Raw genomic sequence first — 20717 nt, 5'->3', positions numbered from 1 at the left:
CGTCCATGTTACTAGTTAGCCTACTGCCCTGTACATCTTTGGAATGTGGGAAGAAGCAAATGTGGTCAAGAGGAGAATGTACAAACTCCTTACAGACTGCTGTGGGAAATGAACCCGGGTCACCGGTGCTGTTGAGGTATTACCGTTTAGTGAGGTGGTTAAAACCCATGATGGAGCTGCCTGAATCTAGGGGAGTATGACCCAATCTTGATTTTTGTCCAGTGGACATAAATTAAAACAGCAAAACTGCCAGTTGCTTATATGGTTGATTTTACAACGGAGGCAGAAAGCTGGAGAAGGTCAAATTGTTTGAACAAAATTAAATCTATTTAGGTAGTCTTATAAGATAAATTTAATTTGAAGGTGTTGTTCAGAACTCCAATTGCTTATTAAACTATTATCTATGATGAATAAATTCTTCTCGGGCTTCAAGCCGGGTACAGGTATCGATTATAACCAATATTTCGATGACACTCTGAAGAATATAGCAGTATGAGCCAGAAAAGCTCTAGATCCTTTTTTAATTGTCAATGATGCTGAAAACATTTCTCTAGTATGATAAGTTGGAGTCTTGACCTTACAATCTACCTCATGATCTTGCACCTTATTGTTTATCTCCACTGCACTTTCTCAGTAGCTGTTACACACTTTTCCTGCATTGTTATTGTTTTAGCTTGTTCTTCCGCAATGCGTCATGTACTAATTTGAACTGTATGAACAGAATGCGACAAAAGCTTTTCTCTGTATCTTAGTATGTGTGACAATGATAAACTAAAACCAATATAATTGAAAAGCAACTTAAGAGCACTGTCATATCTCCCCTTCCTCATCCAGGAAAGGGCATAAAAGGTAGCAAAAGTGAGTGGGAAGTTGGATGATTGAGAAGCTTTTAAAATCCACCAAAAGGCAACCAAAAAAGCCAAAAGAAGGAAAAAGATGAAATATAAGGGCAAACTAGCTAATTATATGAAACAGGATACTAAAAGCTTTTTTCCAGCTATATAAAGAGTAAAAGGAGGTGAGAGTTGATATTGGACCATTGGAAAATGATGCTGGTGTGTTAGTAATGGGGGACAAAGAATTGGCAGAAGAACAAAATGGGTACTTTGCATCTGTCTTCACTGTGGAAGACACCAGCAGTGTGCCAGAGGTCTGTGAGTGTCAGGCAGCAGGAGTGAGTACCATTGTTATTACAAAGGAAAATAAGCCAGTCAAACTCAATGGTCTTAAGAGGGATAAGTCACCTGGACCAGATAGACTACATCCCAGAGACATGAGAGAGACTGCTGAAGAAATAACTGATGCATTGGTCATGATCTTTCAAGAATCATTTGATTCTGGCATGGTTCTGGAGGACTGGAAGATTGCAAATGTCACTCCACTCTTTAAGAAGGGAGGAAGGCAAAAGACAGGAAATTATTGGCCAGTTGGCCTAACTGCAGTGGTTGGAAAGTGTTGGAGTCTTGTATTAAGGATGAGATTTCAGGGTACTTGGAGACTAATGATAAAATAAGTCAAAGTCAGCATGGTTTATGTAAAGGGAAATAGTGCCCGACAAATCTGTCAGAGTCCTTCGAGGAAGTAACAAGCAGGGTGGACAAAGGAGAGGCAGTGGATGCCATTAACTTGGATTTTCAGAAGGTGTTTGATAAGGTACCACACATGAGGTTGCTTAACAAGAAAAAATCCTTAGGCATTACAGGAAAGAAACTGGCAAGGATAGAGGAATGGCTGACAAGCAGGAGACAGTGAGTGGGAATAAAGGGGGACTTTCTGGTTGGTTTCCAGTGACTAGTGGTGTTCAGACTTACTTTTCACATTGTTTGTCAATGATTTAGATAATGGAAGAAATTTTGTGGAAGATGCGAAGATAGGTGGAGGGGTAGGTAGTGCTGAGGAAGCAATGCAATTGCAGCAGGACTTAGACAAATTGGAAGAATGGGCACAAAAGTGGCAGATGGAATAGTGTTGGGAAATGTATGATAATGCATTTTGGCAAAAGGAACAATAGTGCGGACTATTATCTAAATGGGGAGAAGGTTCAAACATCAGAAGAGCAGAGTGACCTAGGAGTCCTCATGCAAGACACTCAGAGGGTTATTTACAGGTTGAGTCTGTGGTAAAGAAGGCAAATGCAATGTTGGCATTTATTTCAAGGGGAATAGAATATAAAAGTAAGGAGATAATGCTGAGGTTTTATAAGATACTAGTCAAGCCACACTTGGAGTATTGTCAACAGTTTTGGGCCCCATATTTCAGAAAGGATGCGTTGTCATTGGAGAGAGTCCAGAGGAGGTTCACAAGGATGATTCCAGGAATGAAGGGGTTAACATATGAGGTGCCTTTAGCAGCTTTGGGCCTGAACTCACTGGAAATTAGAAGAATGCGAAGGGGGGGGGGGGCATCTAATTGAAACCTACCAAATTTTGAAAGGACCAGATAGGGTGGATGTGGAGAGGATGTTTCTTCTGGTAGAGGTATCGAAAACTAGAGGGAACAGCCTCAAAATTGAGGGGTGACTTTTCAGAACAGAGGTAAGGAGGAATTTTTTTAGCCAGAGATCAGTGAATCTGTGGAATGCTCTGCCACAGACCGCGGTGGAGGTCAAGTCCATGGGTATATTTAAGGCAGAAGTTGATAGATTCCTGATTAGTCAGGGCATCAAAGGAATCAGTGAGAAGGCAGGGATGAGTGGGATTCGGGATCAGCCATGATGGAATGGCAGAGCAGACTTGATGGGCTGAATGGCCTAATTCTACTCCTACATCTTAAGGTCTTGTGGTCTTATCACTACCAGTCAACAAATGCAAAAATATTCACAATCCCCCCCCCACCACCTACCCCCATACTCACCAGACATCAATTTTATGGTGTCGAGGGTTAGTTAGGGAATGGTTTTCAGAGCAACACAACTTTTGAACCTTTGAATGACTCTTGCTATGAAAGAAGTCATGGATCGCTAATGAGACTGAAGCATTCAGTCTTTGATATACTAGTCACGATAACCACAATCAGGTCAATGTGGGCATTCTATATCGTCAATAGGTCCAAAAGCCAACTTCCCCTTACCGCTGACTTGTTTACAATTACTTACGCTGTTGGCACATGGTTCCTATCCATCCAGGAGCACAACGACACTGGCCAGTCACATGATCACATGCCGCACTATTGTAGCAATCACAATGTTGGCTGCAGCCCTCTCCGTATCGCTGGTCAGGACAGGCTGTGGAAAGAGATGACCAGAATACAGTGCAGCATTCAGTCGTTCAGCAGCAAGTGTCAACCAAACAGCACAAAGTTGTTTTGCAGTGGAAACAAATGCAACACATAGCAATCTGATAAGGGGTTACCCTGCTGATCAATGGTTGTAATAGATGTTTTAATAATAACAACATCCTATTGTATGAGATATTTCCATACGAATTCTATGAATATATTCTGGAGAAAATGGGTGAGTTAACTAAAACCAAAAGTACACTGCAAATCTTAAATAAAAACAGAAAAAAAGGCTGAAAGTACTCAGCAGCAGTGTCTGTGGACAGGGAAGCAGAGGTATGTCCTAGACCTGAAGCTTAGTTGGGAAATGTTAGGATATAAACTTGCTTTAAGTTGTAGAGAAAGGGGCGGGAATGGATGAACAGAGGAAACTTCTGCAAGAGGTTACAACCCCAAGAGACGAAACGTGGTTTTGGCATCAGTTGTGAGAGGGCTGCCAGGAATTGTTCATCACATTTGATCTGTGTGGAGGAGGTACAGATAAATAGAAAGAGATGAATGAGACAGAGGAGTGAAGAATGAACAACCAACAAACGACCATTTGCTAGAAATCCAAAATAAAAGAGACTGCTGAACATATTCAAAACAAGGGTAGCTCAGTAGTTAGTGAAAGTGAGCTTTCAAAGATGCTTTAATAATGTGTCACATAATAGACCATGAAATTAAATTGACAGGAGTTCAGGTGGAAATAAAAGGTCAATATTCCAGGTGCAAAGTACTGTATTGGTGAAGTGTTGCTTTCCAGATTAGAGGGAAGCCAGGGTCAAGTCACAGAGTCAGAGAAAAGTGCAGGCTTTTCAGCCCAGCTAGTCCATGATGAACCATTTAAACTGCCTACTCCCATCTTGTACCGGGACCATATTCCTCCACCCTCTTACCCTCCATCTACGTAACCAAACTTCTTTTAAACATTGAAATTGAACTTATATGCACCACACTCTCCCCTCATGTTCCCCTTAAAGCTGTCACTTTCCATCCTTAACCAATAACTTCTAGTTGTAATCCCACCCAATCTCAGTGGAAGAATAGTATTACACTTGCAGTCTGTTTTATAAAAATATATCCCAGTGGGATTTACTAGAATGGTGCCAGGGATGAGCAACTTCACGCATGAAGAGGGAAGTTTCATTGACCTAGAATGTTAATGTTGTTTCTCTCTTCACAGATGTTGAATGATCTGCTGAATATTTCCAGTACTTTGTTGTGATTTCCAGAATTAGCAAATTTTTACTTTTGTATGAAGTAGAAGCTCCTCAATGAGAGTCTGATTGTTTTGTGACTGCTGAGACATTTTCAAAGCTTGCAGAATATTGACACTCAGAAATAAATCAACCAGTGAAGACGATGGTAACAGACTCAAGGAAGACTTGTGCAGAACAGTGAAAAGGACAGAGACACAGTGATAAAATTTAACACAGTTGCTTCAAAATTCTACTGCACCTAAGGTATGCATTTAATATGCGACATAACAGGGGTGCCAACAATTGTTTCCAAATTTGCCTTCACCATGCACCAACGACCCATCGCCCTGCCAAGATCCCCCCTCCCACCCAGGTAAGCTTACGTTGCTTGCACTGAGGTCCCAGCCAGCCGGGGGGACAGTGACACGTTCCAGTCACAGGATCACATCTGGCACCATTTCTGCAGTTGCACATCTGCTGACAGTCAAGGCCATGAAATCCATCAGGGCAAGCTGAAAAGGAGAAAGTGGATGTGTGTTAGGGGCTGGGGAGATGGGGGAACCACCAATAACATATCCTAAGGTACAAAGTAGACCACAAGCCCCAACTGCTGCAGAAACAGAAGATGGCGGTATAGTAAAAGAACAAAATAAATACAGGTTCATTCAGTCAGCTTTAGAGTTAGATTTAAGACCATACACACCAGGGTGAAATGAAATTCCTTGCAAAGTAAAGCTTATAGCATACATGATGACAATAAATACAGCAAAAAGCATGAATGGAATGGTGCAAAGTACAGTTGTGCAAACTGAGGGATGCACAATGAAATGTTAAAGTGACCACAACAGAGGCAAATTAAAGGTCTAAGAATCTGACAGCACCGCTGGGCAGGTGATGTGATTGGTTCAGAGGTGTGTGACATGCGATGCTCCCAGTGAGAACCATATTGGGAGTTGGACAGTAGAATATGGTGCGACATCATCTTAATGGATATTGAAAGGAGAGGGGCTGACCGGGAATGCACTGATTCTATGTGGATTCTAGCTGGCAGAGCACAGGTGAACAAGACACCTTACAATTGCAGAAATTCGCTGGAAACACCAGTTCTCCTGTGGCTGCTGGGTCGCAAGCTAATAGGCCCAAAGATTGTCAACATCAAAGCACACCTTGTCAGCCTTTCTGCTTCCATTTTCCATTAAGTTAATGCCGCTCAAACTTCTACTGACCCTCTCTTAGTTCTTACCTCGTCTCATTCACCCAGCCATCTGTACACATTGGCCTACAGTGAAACAAATCCACAGGCTTATAATTCTCATCCTTGTTTTCAAATCCACCCAACAATATTGTCATTATGTATTTCTATTACCTTCCCTGGCTTGTTCATAAACAAGAAAGCTAAGTTCACTTACTCCAGCTGTGGTCTCTCTCCCTCATCCACAATTTTAAAGCTCAGCTTTATTTGTCGCATGTATGTTGAAACATACAGTGAACTGCATTGTTCATGTCAATGGCCAGTGCAGTCCGAGATGTGCCTGAGGCAGCCCACAATTGTCACTGTGCTTCCAGCACCAACACAGCATGCCCATAGCGAAATAACCCTAACTCCTACATCTTTGTAATGTGAGAGGAAACCAGAGCGTATGGAGTTAACCATGTGTTCACTGGGAGAACATACAAACTCTTACAGACATCGATGAGAATTGAACCCCAATCTTACAGCTGGCACTGTAAAGCATTATGCTAACCACTATGCAGCTGTGCACCCATCATAATATTATTTGTCCTAACACAGCAAGCCGTGCATTCAGTTCCAAAGGCCGTGCATTATTAACCTCATATACATGTCCACTTTCCACTGATTTCACTGAGCTTCTGACCACCCACTCCAATGTGGCTCCAAGTCATGGTTTATTAGTTGATGTTCCAGTGAAGCACTAGTTAACTCTTGGATTGAGGGAATGTCCTATCATGAATGGTTTAAAAAAAGTCATGGTTTATTAGTTGATGTTCCAGTAAAGCATTAGTTGACTCGTGGGTTGAGGGATTGTCCTATCATGAATGATCTCTGTCTCAGAGGCCGATGCTAGGCTGTCTTTAAAGAGAGTGAACCCTTGCAAGGCGGAAGGTCCCGATGGAGTACCTGGTAAGGCTCTGAAAACCTGTGCCAACCAACTGGCGGGAGTATTCAAAGACATTTTCAACCTCTCATTGCTGCAGGAAGAAGTTCCCACTTGCTTCAAAAAGGCAATAATTATACCAGTGCTTAAGAAGAATAAAGTGAGCTGCCTTAATGACTATCGCCCGGTAGCACTCACATCGACAGTGATGAAATGCGTTGAGAGGTTGGTCATGACTAGGCTGAACTCCTGCCTCAGCAAGGACCTGGACCCATTGCAATTTGCCTAGTTCCACAATAGATCAATGGTAGACGCAATCTCAATGGCTCTCCTCGATTAACGCTGGTGCACCTCAGGGGTGTGTGCTTAGCCCACTGCTCTACCCTCTAGATACCCACGACTGTGTGGCTAGGTATAGCTCAAATACCATGATACAACCATTGTTGGTATAATCTCAGGTTGTGATGAGAGGTGTACAGGAGTGAGATATGCCAACTAGTGGAGTGGGTGTCACAGCAACAACCTAACACTCAACATCAGTAAGATGAAAGAGCTGATTGCGGACTTCAGGAAGGGTAAGACGAAGGAACACATACCAATCCTCATAGAGGGATCAGAAGTGGAGAGAGTGAGCAGTTTCAAATTCCTGTGTGTCAAGATCTCTGAGGATCTAACCTGGTCCTGACATACCAAGTCAGTTATAAAGAAGGCAAGACAATGACTATACTTCATTAGGAGTTTGAAGAGATTTGGCATGTCAACAAATACCCTCAAAAACTTCTATAGTTGTACCTTGGAGAGCATTCTGACAGGCTGCATCACTGTCTGGTCTGGGGGGGGGGGGGGGGGGGCTACAGCACAAGACCGGAAAAAGCTGCCAAGGTTTGCAAATTTAGTTGGCTCCATCTTGGGTACTAGCCTACAAAGTACCCAGGACATCTTCAAGGAGTGTTGTCTCAGAAAGGCAACGTCCATTTTTAAGGACCTCCAGCACCCAGGGCATGCCCTTTTCTCACTGTTACCATCAGGTAGGAGGTACAGAAGCCTGAAGGCACACAATCAGTGATTCAGCAACAACTTCTTCCCCTCTCTCATTTGATTCCTAAATGCAACATTGAACCTTTGGACACTACCTACGTCACTTTTTTAATATATATTATTTGTTTTTTGCACGATTTTTAATCTATTCAATATATGTATACTGTAATTGATTTATTTATTAAGTACTATTATTATTTTATTTTGTTTATTTTTTTCTATGTTATGTATTGTACTGAACTGCTGCTGCTGCTAATTTAACAAATTTCACGAAACATGCCGGTGATAATAAACCTGATTCCGATTCTGATTTTAAAAAGTCATGGTTTATTAGTTGATGCTCCAGAGAAGCATTAGTTAACTCCTTGGATGTGAGCGTTGTCCTATCATGCATTAGAAAAGGATACCTCTGTTTTTATGGAGTTTAGAAGACTGAGGTTTGATCACATCGAAATGTAAAAGATCCTGAAGAGGCTGATAGGATAGACGTTGAGATGTTTATGTGACTGGGAGAGTCTTGAACAACAGGGATATAGTTACAAGATGAGGGGGAAGTCATTTAAAACCTAAGCAGGTAATAATTTCTTCTCAAAAACTGTGGTAAATGTTAGCAAAATATAGCATTAATGGTAAGACTCTTGGCAGTGTGGAGGATCAGAGGGATCTTGACGAAGGTGCATTGGCCTTCATCAACCAAGGGATTGAGTTTAAGAGCCGAGAGGTAACGTTGCAGCTATATAGGACTCTGGTCAGACCCCACTTGGAGTACTGTGCTCAATTCTGGTCGCCTCACTAGAGGAAGGAAGTGGAAACCATATAAAGGGTGCAGAGGAGATCTACAGGGATGTTGCCTGGATTGGGGAGCATGTCTTGTGAGAATAGGTTGAGTGAACTCAGCCTTTTTTCCTTGGAGCGATGGAGGATAAGAGGTGACTTGTTAGAGGTGTATAAGATGATGAGAGGCATTGATTGTGTGGATAGTCAGAGGTTTTTTCCCAGGGCTGCAATGGCTAGCATGAGAGGACACAGTTTTAAGGTGCTTGGAAGTAGGTACAGAGGAGATGTCAGGTGTAAGTTTTTTTACACAGAGAGTGGTGCGTGTGTGGAATGGGCTGCCAGCGATGGTGGTGGAGGCAGAAACGATGGGGTCTTTTAAGAGACTCCTGGATTGGTACATGGAACTTAGAAAAATAGAGGGCTGTGGGTAAGCCTAAGTAAGGACATATTCGGCACAGCTTTGTGGGCCGAAGGGCCTGTATTGTGCTGTACATTTTCTATGTTTCTATGTTTAAATGCCTGGAATTCTTGAAGTGTTGTGGCGGTTGCCTCATGGGAGGTAGTTAAAGAGGAGAAAGACCAGTTTTAGAACACTGGAAAGTTGACAGTACAAAGTAACAAAAGAGAATGTGAAACCAGGGCAATTCAGGCATGGTCACATTGAATGGCAGGCAAGCTTGGGAAGCCAGGTGGCCTGTACCCTACTCCACTTTTCTGTGGAACATTCTGCCATGTTGAAGGGACTGCATAAATGTCCTTAATTCTGCTTTATATTACCAGCCAGTCAGGGCACAATTCTTCCCACAAGGAGGCCGTGAAGAAAATTCCAGCGGTTTCCAGCCTTCTGAAATATCCTCCATATGGAAACATGACAGAAACATGTTTGATAATTGCTTACCATTTGTTCAGTATATTGTTATATAACTTGGAATATTAATCACCTAAAAGGACACGGGAGCACATTAGTTCATACTTCTCAGTAAAAGAAGAACATTTTCCAGGGTATTTCAAAGTAAATCTGTTATCAAAGTATGTATATAGAAAATAGAAATACAATAGAATAAAATACAACACCTAAATAAAGTGACAAATAGCAAAAGAGCAAAAGAAGACAAAACTGTGCAAATAATAAATAATTAAATAAAATAATTAGACCGAGTACTTGTAAGTGAGTCCGTAGGTTGTGGGGTAGGTACATTGTGGAGGTGAGTGAAGTTACCCACGCTGGTTCAGGAGCCTAATGGTTGAAGGATGATAACTGTGATATTTCATATACTTCAAAAGTAATAAGCAGTGAAGTAGGAACAAACTAACACATATACAGTTTATATATACTGTACATCCACAAGGCTGTTATAACACTGGTTAGGATAAAGCAAAGCTTATGCCAGTAGGACTAAGACTTTTGGAATGAGATGCTGGAGAAATAATTACAGTATATTGCCAATTAACAGAATAAAAGGTTTAATGGGACAAGTTAGGATGAAAAGTATATTATTGGAATGAAACAAACTCTTTGAGGAAGGGAAGAACGTGATAGAACGGACAGCAGGGCTGAATACAAAGCCTAATGTAAGACCTGGAACTGTGTAAATTTGGGAGCCCCGTGAGTCTGCCTTGTATGATGTTCTGTGTATTGTGGGACTCGTGTGTTTTGGAAACACCATTTTAGGAAACTGTCATGTTAATACTCAAGTCCTCTGAGTTGATTCTGAACAAATGTTAAAAATCACTGGTGAATAAATGTAATTCCTGAAATACTTAAAATATTTTCCAAAAATTAAATACATTCTGCTCAGCTCATGTGAGTACATGTCTAAATATTTCCCAGAACTTCAATGAAATTTCCATTTCGAATATAAAATTCTGTTCCAAATTTGACAGATGATAACTCCTCAACTGTGTCCATGCATGCTTGGAGTATTATACTGCACACGCAGTCAGTGAGCACTGGAGGGCACTATCTACCACGGTTCTTAAACAAACCATCACAGTGACACTGATCGCTTCTCTACCTCTAAAACTAGGAGGAAATAAATCAGTGCTCAGAGAAATCCTATCTCGTTTCCATCCCACAATTGTCATATTCACTTCTGGCAACTGAGCAATTTGGAATGGTCCAGTTATGATCATATGGATACCTTGAGTAATCTGGACAATTTAGAGCCACTGTAATCTATCGGAATACGCTTGGAGTTATAACAAAGTTCAAAGTACATTATCAAAGTACATATACATTATACAATCTTGAGATTCATCTACTGAATCTAATCTAATATTCTTAAACACTTGACAGTCAATTAAATGAACTATTAGTCTATCACAGGCAAAGGCATCATTACCATTGAGCACATCTACAAGAAACACTGCCACAAGAAAGCAGCATCCATCATCAAGGACCCCCATCCAAGCCAAGCTCACTGCTCACTACAGCCATCGGGCAGGAGGTACAAGTGCCTTCGGTCCTACATCACTAGGGTCAAGAACAATTTTTACCCTTCAACCACCAGGCTCCTGAATTAGTGTGGATAACATCTTACACCTAAACACTGAACTCATTTCCACAACCTATGGACTGACTTTCAAGGACTCTACAACGCACGTTGACAGTATTATTTCTTTACTTTTGTTTATTATTTGTCTTGCTTTGCATGTTGGTTATTTTGTTAATCTTTGTTTTTCACAAATTCTATTCTACTTCTTTATTTTCCTGTAAATGCCCACAAGAAAATGTATCTCATCGTAGTACGTAGTGACATATACGTACTTTGGTAATAAAGTTAATTTGAACTTCCATCACAGTTGCCTTGTTAAAAGCAAACCAGATATTTTCCCCTCTGCAAGATGCCACAAACCACACAATGCAAGTGTAAGCAAGGCTGGTGGAGAAACAGTGACACTACTCTTTGCTGTATAGGGTTGTGGCACCTTCTATATCTGCATAGGAGGATAGATATAGCCATGCTTCTCTGTTTCATCCCAAGGAACACAGCACTCCATCAATAGTACCGTGGAATTTCACTTTACAATGCGTTATTGTAATCTACAACTGACACCAGTAAAAGATTGAAAATCTTGCATCACAACTCGAACTCGCCCTGATCTCGAGGTGTGGAATGTTGCACTTAAGCAACATTGAACTGGGGAATATTACAGACGGGTAATTCTGCAGCAGAGCTGTAACTGTAATTTGTAACCAAGACAAACACATTCCCCAGCATTCCTGAACACGTGTTGACAATTGACAAGTCAACATGGACCTGGAAGGGTAGATCTGCATTGTGGAAATGGATCCCTCTCGAGAGACTCCAGATGAGGCAAAGGACTAAATCATAAGCAGATTGCAGACACAAACCGGGTGAGCAACAAGATGTAAACCAGCCAAACTAGGAGATTTTATCCAAGTTTAGGTTACTTAGCAAGCAGTCAAATTTAGCTGGGGTAAGCTGTTCATAATTAGTTACTAAGAGGTACTTTATAGGTAACTTTACTGTTCTTTTCCTTCAAACTAACCAGGAACAACTACAACGGACAGTATTGACTCTCGTATCCATGAACTATCTCACTACTTTTGCTCTCTTCTTGCACAATATATAAAACTTATAATAATTTATAGAATATTTTATATATTGCACTGTACTGCTACGTTTCATGACATACATTACTGATAATAAACCTGATTCTGACCCAGACAATCACAGGGAGAAGGTGCAAACTCCACACAGACAGAAGCAGAGGTGGTGATTGACGTGGATCACAGGAGCTGTGAGACAGTGACAGTGCTATGCACTGGATAATAATGACTCTGAAACAGGATCTATCCTCAAGAAGGAATTCTGAGGTCTACATCAGCATCAGGCAAATTAGTCAACTGATGGGCTGAGATTTTAAAACCAGAGGATACCCCACATCCCCTTTAAGTGCCATATGCAAGACTGGCTGAATGGTGCCCAGATAAATGAGTGCAAATCTCTCACCATTACTCCCCAGCTGTACGATATTGTCTAATCCCACAACCACTTTCTCAAATCACAGCTTCTCTGACTCTGCAGCATTTTTCTTGTCCTACTGTTTGAGTGAATTCCTTGTTGTAAACTTCTAGTTAAACCCCCTTTTTTACCTCCAACACTCAGTACCTTCCTGGCCTTCTGTGAGGAACCTGAGGACAAAATGGGCCAAAGCTTGAGCCTTGGTGGGAAATGCCAGCAGTACCTTGGTGAATCACTGAATTGTGGCTGGCTGTAGTCGGGAGCTGAATGTCCAGGGCTACACTTCATATCTGAGGGATAGAAAGGTACACAGAGGGGGTGGTGTGGATCTGCTGGTAAAGAATGGCATCAAATCAGTAGAAAGATGTGACTTAGGATCGGAAGATGTTGAACCTGTGGGTTGAGTTAAGAAACTGCAAGTGTAAAAGGACGTTGATGGCAATTATATACAGGCCTCCCAACAGTGGCTGGGAGGTGGACCACAGGTTACAACAGGAAAGAAAAAAGGCAAGTCAAAAAGGGAATATTATGAGATGCAGAGAAATACCTTTAGCCAGAGGGTGGTGAATTTGTGGAATTTGTTGTCACATGTAGCAGTGGAAGTCAGGTCACTGGATGTATTTAAGGCAGAGAATGGTAGGTTCTTGATTGGACATGGCATCAAAGGTTACAGGGAGAAGGCTGGGAACTGGGGTTGAGGAGGAGATTAAAAAAAAGAGGACCAGCCATGATTGAATAGCGGAGCAGACTCAATGGGCCAAATAGCCTAACTCTGCTCCTATGTCTTATGGTCTAACAGCCAGTATTTATTCACATGAATAAAATTTCATGACCTCTACTGATAGATTGCTGCCAGCAAATTTATATGTACAGTCTACCTCAGAACTCTGCACTGCAGCTTTGCAGCATAGACATGTTCATGGTTACACTTGGAAAAGTATGCAGTGATCCTTCTCCAGGTTATTTTAGGTTTATTGCTGCAAGGAAACATACAGAATGATACAAAATCCTAATGAAATGTAGTCACTGGTATCCCCTCATTGTAATTGCATCAAATGCTGGACACATGGTAGACCTTCAAAGTTTCTGAGTGTCAACATCTCTGAAGTTCTATCCTAGGCCCAACGTATAGATGCACTTATATTTCATTAGGCATTGAGGAGACTTGGAACGTCACCAAAGGTTCTTGCAAATTTCTACGGATGTACCATGGAGAGGATTCTAACTTGTCACATCACCATGATATGAAAGCACTGATACACAGGACCAGTAAGGGCTCAGGGTTGTGAACCTGGCCAGCTCCATCATGGGCACTAGTCTCCCCAGCATAGAGGAAATCTTCTAAAGGCGATGCCTCAGAAAGGCAGCGTCCATCATTATGGACACTCACCACCCAGGACATGCCTTCTTGTCATTACCACCATCAGGGAGGTGGGTACAAGGGTCCGAAGACAGACACTCTACGTTTTAGGACCAGCTTCTCCCACTCCACCGTCAGATTTCTGAACAGTCCATGAACCCATGAACAGCATGTAATGAAGATGATGATTTATTTTTTATATAATTCTTATTGTAATATAGTAATTTTTAGTGTATTGCACTGTACTGCTGACACAAAACAGCAAATTTCAGATTATGTTTGTTACAGTAAACCTGATTCTGATTCATCTGAACTTGCTGTAACGTTTTTAATTGCTTATATGTCTTCAAGATTCTTTTCAATTGTTTGTAAGTCATCTTGATCTTTTTTTGTTCTTTTATTCATTTTTAATGGTCTTGAATGCTTTTGTATGTTGTGAACATTCCCTCCAGCAGGAAGTTCAGGCTGAGGATCTGAATTAAGGAGAAGGGGAACTAATGAGATATCCACTCGGCCAAGTCCAGGCCAAATTCCAATCAAAGAAGCTGCTTGCAGCGCTGTCATCAGCATCACCGATGGAGGGGCTCCACAGCTCCCCATCCTTACTCCTCACTGCCTTAAGGGTGGTGTTTATTCCCACCTCATTTGCAGTACAACAGGGATGCTTCAATAAAAAAGAAGTGAGAAGTACAAAGTCACAGCTTACGTCTTTCACAGAAGGTTCCCATCCAACCAGCTGCGCAGGTGCACGCCCCGCTGATGTGATCGCAAGTTGCTCCATTTTCACACCGGCAGATGGATTCGCATCGTGGACCGTAGCTTCCAACAGGGCACTCTGCACACAGGGACGAGAGCGTGAGGACCGATTCTAGTTACAAGGACCAACGAGCTGCTTGACCACAATCAGTCACTGAACCCCACCCCCATAAACATCTTTCAGTAAACAGTTAATTAATATTCCTGCAATAGTCCATTTAATGCCCCCATAAGCATTTGTGACAAGTCCACCAACTCTTTGGAAAGCTCCATGGCATTAGGGGGAGATGGGGGTGGGGTTGGGGAGAAACTCTCTTTCTCTGCTGTCACCTGTAGTCACCTCAAAACATTCAATTTCACAGACTTTTGATTTAAGCAATAAGCAAAATGCTGGAAGGACTCAGCAGGTCAGGCGGTCAACGTTTTGGAATGAGACCCTTCATCTGGACTGAAAGGGATAAGGGAGATAGACAGTATAAAAGGGAACGAGAAGGGACGAAGCAAGTTTTCCTTCACAGATGCTGCCTGACCTACAGAATTCATCTAGCGCTGTCATAATGTGCGCTGGCAATGTCAGAACCCAAATGTGGAGGAAAGGCAGACTCCGATGTAGAGACGGCAAACAGTTTATTCACAAGGATTCCAACAGCACATCGGTGGCTCAGCCGAGCAACACTGCGAGACGTAACATTCTCAAAACTAGGTGCCCATGCTTAACGATAATCAGGCATACACTTAAATAATACAAGTAACACGGAATCCCTGAGCCTATAAAATAGACTTAAAAGCTTAAACACAAAGCAGGAGGAGACTGCTCTACAAAGAGTGAATCACTCAAGAAAAAACACAAGGAACTTTAAGTGCGTAACATTCTCACGAAAGAACAATTAACCCAGTTCTCTTAAAAAGCTTGGAGCCCAATGCTCTCCGGCTCCCCACACAGGCACAAAGAGCTCATTACAAGCATTTTGTATTTTGTTCTGGACTCGAGCATTGGCGGTCTATTGCGTCTCTTAATTGTATTTCAGAACATAGGCAGTGGTTGTTGGAGGTTGCAGATGGTTGCCTTTCTGTCTGGAGGCCTGTGGCTAGTAGTGTGCCACGGGGATCGGTGCTGGGTCTATATTGTTCTATGTCATCTATATCAATGATCTGGGTGATAATATGGTAAACTGGATCAGCAAATGTGCGAATGACACCAAGACTAGGGGTGTAGTGGGCAGCGAAGAAGATTATCAAAGCCTGCAGTGGGATTTGGAACCAGTTGGTGAAATGGGCTGAGAAACGGCAGATGGAATTTAATGCAGACAAGTGCAAGATGTTGCAATATGGTAGGACCAGCCAGGGTAGGAGTGCAGTAGAACAAAGGGATCTGAGAATATAGATCCATAGTTCCTTGAAAGTGACATCACAAAGAAATAATCATAAAGAAAGCTTTTGGCACAATGGCCTTCATAAGTCAATGTATTGAGTACAGATGATGGGATGTTATGTTGAAATTGTTGAATTGTTGGTGAAGCTGAATTTGGAGTGTTGTGTGCAACTTTGGTCACCTACCTATAGAAAAGATGTAAATAAGATTGAACGAGTGCAGAGAAAATTTATAAGGATGTTGCTGGGACTTGAGAACCAAAGTTATAGGGAAAGGTTGAATAGGTTAGACCTTTATTCCCGAGAGCGTAGAAGATTGAGGGGAGATCTGACAGCAGTGTACAAAACTATGAGCAGAATATATAGGGTAAATATAAGCGAACTTTTTTCACTGAGGTTGGGTGAGTCTGGAACTAGAAGTCATGGGTTAAGGGTGAAAGGTGAAATGTTTAAGTGAAACATGAGGGAGAACTTCTTCACTCAGAGGGTGGTGAGAGTGTGACACAAGCTGCCAGCACAAGTGGTGGATGCAGGGTCGATTTCAACATTTAAGAGAAATTTGCATAGGTACATGGATGGAAGGGGTATGGAGGGCAATGGTCTGGGTGCAGGTGGTGACACTAGGCAGATTAATAATTCAGCATAGACTAGATGGGCCGAAGAGCCTTTTTATGTATTGTAGTGTTCTATGACTCTGAGACAAGTGCAGCACAATAGTGACCTGTCAGCCAAAGATGATGTGCCAAACCGTTAACCTACTCCAAGATCAATTTAATCTTTCTGTCCCATAACCTTCCATTTTTCTTTTGTCCATGTCCCTAATGTCGCTAATATATCTGCCTCTACCACTATCCCAAAAGGGTGTTCCCATGCATTTACCACTTCTATGTAAAAAAAAATCTACCTCTGATAACCCACTATGCTATAAATAAACATTTCTCTTTTTTACCCCATTTTCCAGTGCCTGGGCATCACTGGAAATGCCATCCTTTACTGGCCATAGCTAAAATGTCTTTGAGAAGGTAGTGGTGAACTAACTTATTAAACTGCTATAGTCCTTCTGATGAAGGAAATCACAAAGCACAACTGGTTGGGGAGTCCTGCGAGTTGGATCCAACAATAATAAAGGACAAGTAATGTATTTCCAAGCCGGGATAACAGACAACATGGGGATGATGGTTTTTCCTTGAGCCTGCTATCCATTGCTGCTTGGTAAAAGAGATTGTGGAGCAGAATGTATGCAGGTTGGTGTAAAGGACAATTAATGCCACACATTTACAACTGGTTGTTAGCCAAGGGTTAATGTCCTCACCAATTTCTCTAACTTATAACAATCTGTTACCTTCCTTTCAACAGCGTCTACATCACCTTGTACAGAGGGTTGCTTCTAACAACGTGAGCTGGCAGAGGCAGCACGGTAAAGGCTGAGTGAGCTAGAAGAGGACTGAGTCAAAACTGTAAAGCAGCTGAGCAGGGCATTAGTCCAATAACAACAGGAAATCCCCAAAGACGTGACTAATTTCAGCATCATCACTCACCTCTGCTGGGATTTAAGATATTTTAAGCATGACTATGCCTATCACTGACAAGCTGTTGATGTTTAACAAATTTCAGTTGCCTCGCATTTGCTTCCTACCTATGTCACACCCCTTGTAGAGGAACAACACAGGGTCCCAAATTCATGCAGCACTCAATCCAAGGGCCAACGTTATGCGGTACACCTAGCCACGCCGGCCTCCGAGGTTGAGACGCCCTAACTCTCTGGAATACGGATAGCTGGCGTGGGAGTTCAGGACCATCATGCTAATAAGCAATCATGCTTTGGCCACCAGGAATTGAGTGTTTGAAGAGCATCTGGACAGATCTTCAGTGCTCAATCGTAAACCCAACCAGAGATATCATCTGGTGTTTTGTGCTCAGTTCTCAATCCAGTTTTATCGGGTGTCTCAATCCTAGTCTTGGATACTCCAACCATCCTCATCAAGGACTCTCATCACAGTATGATTAGGCCAGTGTGAACCCAATGGGGTATCAGAATCTTTCATCCGCTGTGACCAGCCACAGCGAGATTTTGGACACAGCCTGGAGATACACGAGCTCCAGCTGGCCGTTTATCAACCTTCACAAGCAGGAAGCCAGAGTCACTTGGGAGGGCCAGTCGGTCACTCCACAGAGCCGGTCCATCTTCCAACACTGGAGAGGTTGGATGGTGACCCGGGCTCTTGCCGTGGCTTCCTCACTCAATGCTCATTAGTGTTCAAACCCAGCCGTCCCTGTTCACTTCAGTGTGCAGAAAGGTGGCCTTCATTATCTCTCTTCAGACTGGAATAGTCCTGGCCTGGGCCACTGTGCATTAGGAATGAAGGTTAGAAGTTTGCTCAGTTTCAGAGAAATTCATGGCCACCATGAGGAACGTGTTTCATCACTGCTAGAGCCAGCAACAGAGTGTGGTTTTTCAGATGAAGTTAGGGGATCATGTGGAAGACATTAGTTTCTACATTACTGACTCTCCACTCACACCCCTGGTCCTCAGGCACCCTTGGCTGTCTCAGCATAACCCATCCGTGGACTGGAGGGAGGGCAGAATCATTGCATGGACCAGTCATTGTAAAAGGGTATGTTTGTGGCGTGGTGTTCCAACACCTCGACACTCCCGAGATCAACAAGCAACAAGGGAGTGGCCTTCAGTGCGAAGACCTGAGGTCTTCTGGAGACCTAGTCCTGCCCTCAAGGATGGACAGGCCGGTACTGGCCAATGGGACTGTGTGTATCCTGACCCTGTCTAGATGGGACTGCACTGGAGCTAAGGAAAGTGAATCTCTAATTCAGGAGAAGACCAAGAAGATGCCCAAGCAGCTAAGCCAAAGGAATCCAGCTGCCAGATCTCAGGGAAAGAAAAGGCTCCTTTACGCCAATTCTTGAAGCCTTATCCAGGGGGCCAAGGACCATCTGTAACACCTTGCTGCTGTCGCCTGAGGATACAGACTGAGATATGGATTCTGAGTTGGCCACAGTTTCTATGAATGAGTTTTGTGAACCTCAGGAAGGGACTCAGAGAATTGCCAATCACCCCTGGAAGGTCTGGAGGAGGAAGGTCCAGAGGAGATTCCAACACTCAAGCTAGTTGAAATCCCTTCCATCTACAAGGGCTTGGAAGTGGTCTTCAGCAAGGGAGAGACCTCGACGTTCACTGCACCAACCCTACGACTGTGCTATAGACCTGCTGCCTGGTACTTGTCCCCTGCAGGGTCAATTGTGCACAATCTCAGGCCCAGAAAGAAGCACAATGGAAGGTTATATAGAGGAGGCTCTTGCCATGGGCTTCATTTGGTTCTTCACCTCACCAGCTGGTGACGCCTTCTTCGTAAAAAAAGAAAGGTGGGAGCCTGCAGCCATACATTGATTATAGGGGGTTTTAGCACATAATGGCCAAGAACTGTTTTCCCCTTCCACTCATGAATACGGCTTTCGAGATGTTTGAGCAGGCAAGCCCATTCACAAAGCTGGACCTGCAGAGTGCATACAATCTGGTATATATAAGGAAAGGTGATGAGTGGAAGACCGCATTTAATACACTATTAGAGCACTATGAGTACCTGGTTATGCTCTTCAGTCTTGTGACCACTCCAGCAGTTTTTCAGGCCTTAATAAACGATGTTCTCTGGGATAATCTCCATAAGCATGCTTTCGTCTACTTGGTTAATATCCTAATCCACTCAAAATCCATGGAGGAGTATGTCACTCACGTCAGGGACATTTTGAAGAGGCTTCTAGACCATGGACTTTATGTCAAGCTGGAGAAGTCCGAATTTCACATGATGACCGTTTCATTTTTGGGTTTCATCATTTCCGATGGCAAACTCAAAATGGACCCTACCAAGGCCCAGACTGGCCACAACCATCCAGCATCAAACAAGTCCAATGATTCCCGTGGTTTGTAAACTTTTACTGGAAGTTCATCAGGAACTTCAGCTCAGTGGCAGCTCCACTGAAAGCGCTAATTAAGAAACCCATGAGCCCTTTTATCTGGACTACCTAAGTGGAGGCTGCTTTTTCAGAGCTTAAACAATGGTTCGCATCAGCTCCCATTTTGGTTTCACCTAACCCTGACCTTCCCTTCATCTTGGAGGTGGATGCCTCAAACATCGAGTGGGTACAATGTTGTCTCAACAATCACCTTTCAACGGTAAACTGTACCCATGTGCATTCTTCTCCAGGCAGCTATCCCCGGCAGAGAAAAACTATGACATCGAGAATTGAGAGCTTCTTATGGTTAAGCTAGCTTTGGAGGAATGGTGTCACTGGCTACAGGGAGCCAAGAACCCTTTTATCTTTTGGACAGACCACAAGAACCTGGCTTGTATTCAGAAGCCAAGAGATTGAATTCCAGAGAGGCCAGGTCGTCTTTGTTCTTTAACTGCTTTAATTTCATCCTGAATAAAAAACAGAAACCAAACCCTTTGTCCCATCCGTTTGATGAATCCATACGAGAGGAGCAGCCTACCACCATTTTGCCCCAAGCCAAGGGTAGCACCAATTTGTTGGGGAATCAATGCTCTTGTCCGTAAGTCCCAATTTCAAGGGGAGACTCCTAGAACAGTCCTTCAGGTCGGCTGTTCACACCAAGTTCTGTCCAGTTCCAGGTACTCCAATGCAGACACTTGTCAAGAATGACTGTTCACCCAGGGATCTCTAGGACCCTCGAGTTTATCAAGAGAAGATACTGGTGGCCCAGAATGATGAAAGGGATTCAGCAGTACGTGCAGACATGTGAGGTGTGTGCCCGGTACAAGGAGTCCTGGATCCAACTGCAAGACTCCTCCAACTAACAGGAGTCACCTCCACTCATTTC

The 20717-nt window shown here is 42.9% G+C and overlaps 1 protein-coding gene across 1 annotated transcript in view; it reads right to left on the bottom strand.

Moving 5' to 3' along the window:
* LOC140725651 (uncharacterized) overlaps positions 1-20717 on the bottom strand; it is a 431629-nt gene that overhangs the window by 41084 nt on the left and 369828 nt on the right. The window contains exons 23-25 of the mRNA XM_073041401.1: positions 14445-14573; positions 4841-4969; positions 3095-3223 (exon numbers count right to left, since the gene is read on the bottom strand). Coding sequence (XP_072897502.1) covers positions 3095-3223; positions 4841-4969; positions 14445-14573 — 387 coding nt within the window. The remainder of the gene's footprint in view (positions 1-3094; positions 3224-4840; positions 4970-14444; positions 14574-20717) is intronic.

Source organism: Hemitrygon akajei, chromosome 3, assembly GCF_048418815.1.
Source record: "Hemitrygon akajei chromosome 3, sHemAka1.3, whole genome shotgun sequence".
In the NCBI taxonomy this organism is placed as follows: Eukaryota; Metazoa; Chordata; class Chondrichthyes; order Myliobatiformes; family Dasyatidae; genus Hemitrygon; species Hemitrygon akajei.
Note: the sequence above shows the minus strand (reverse complement) of the source record. Positions and strands in the feature narration are given on the sequence as shown.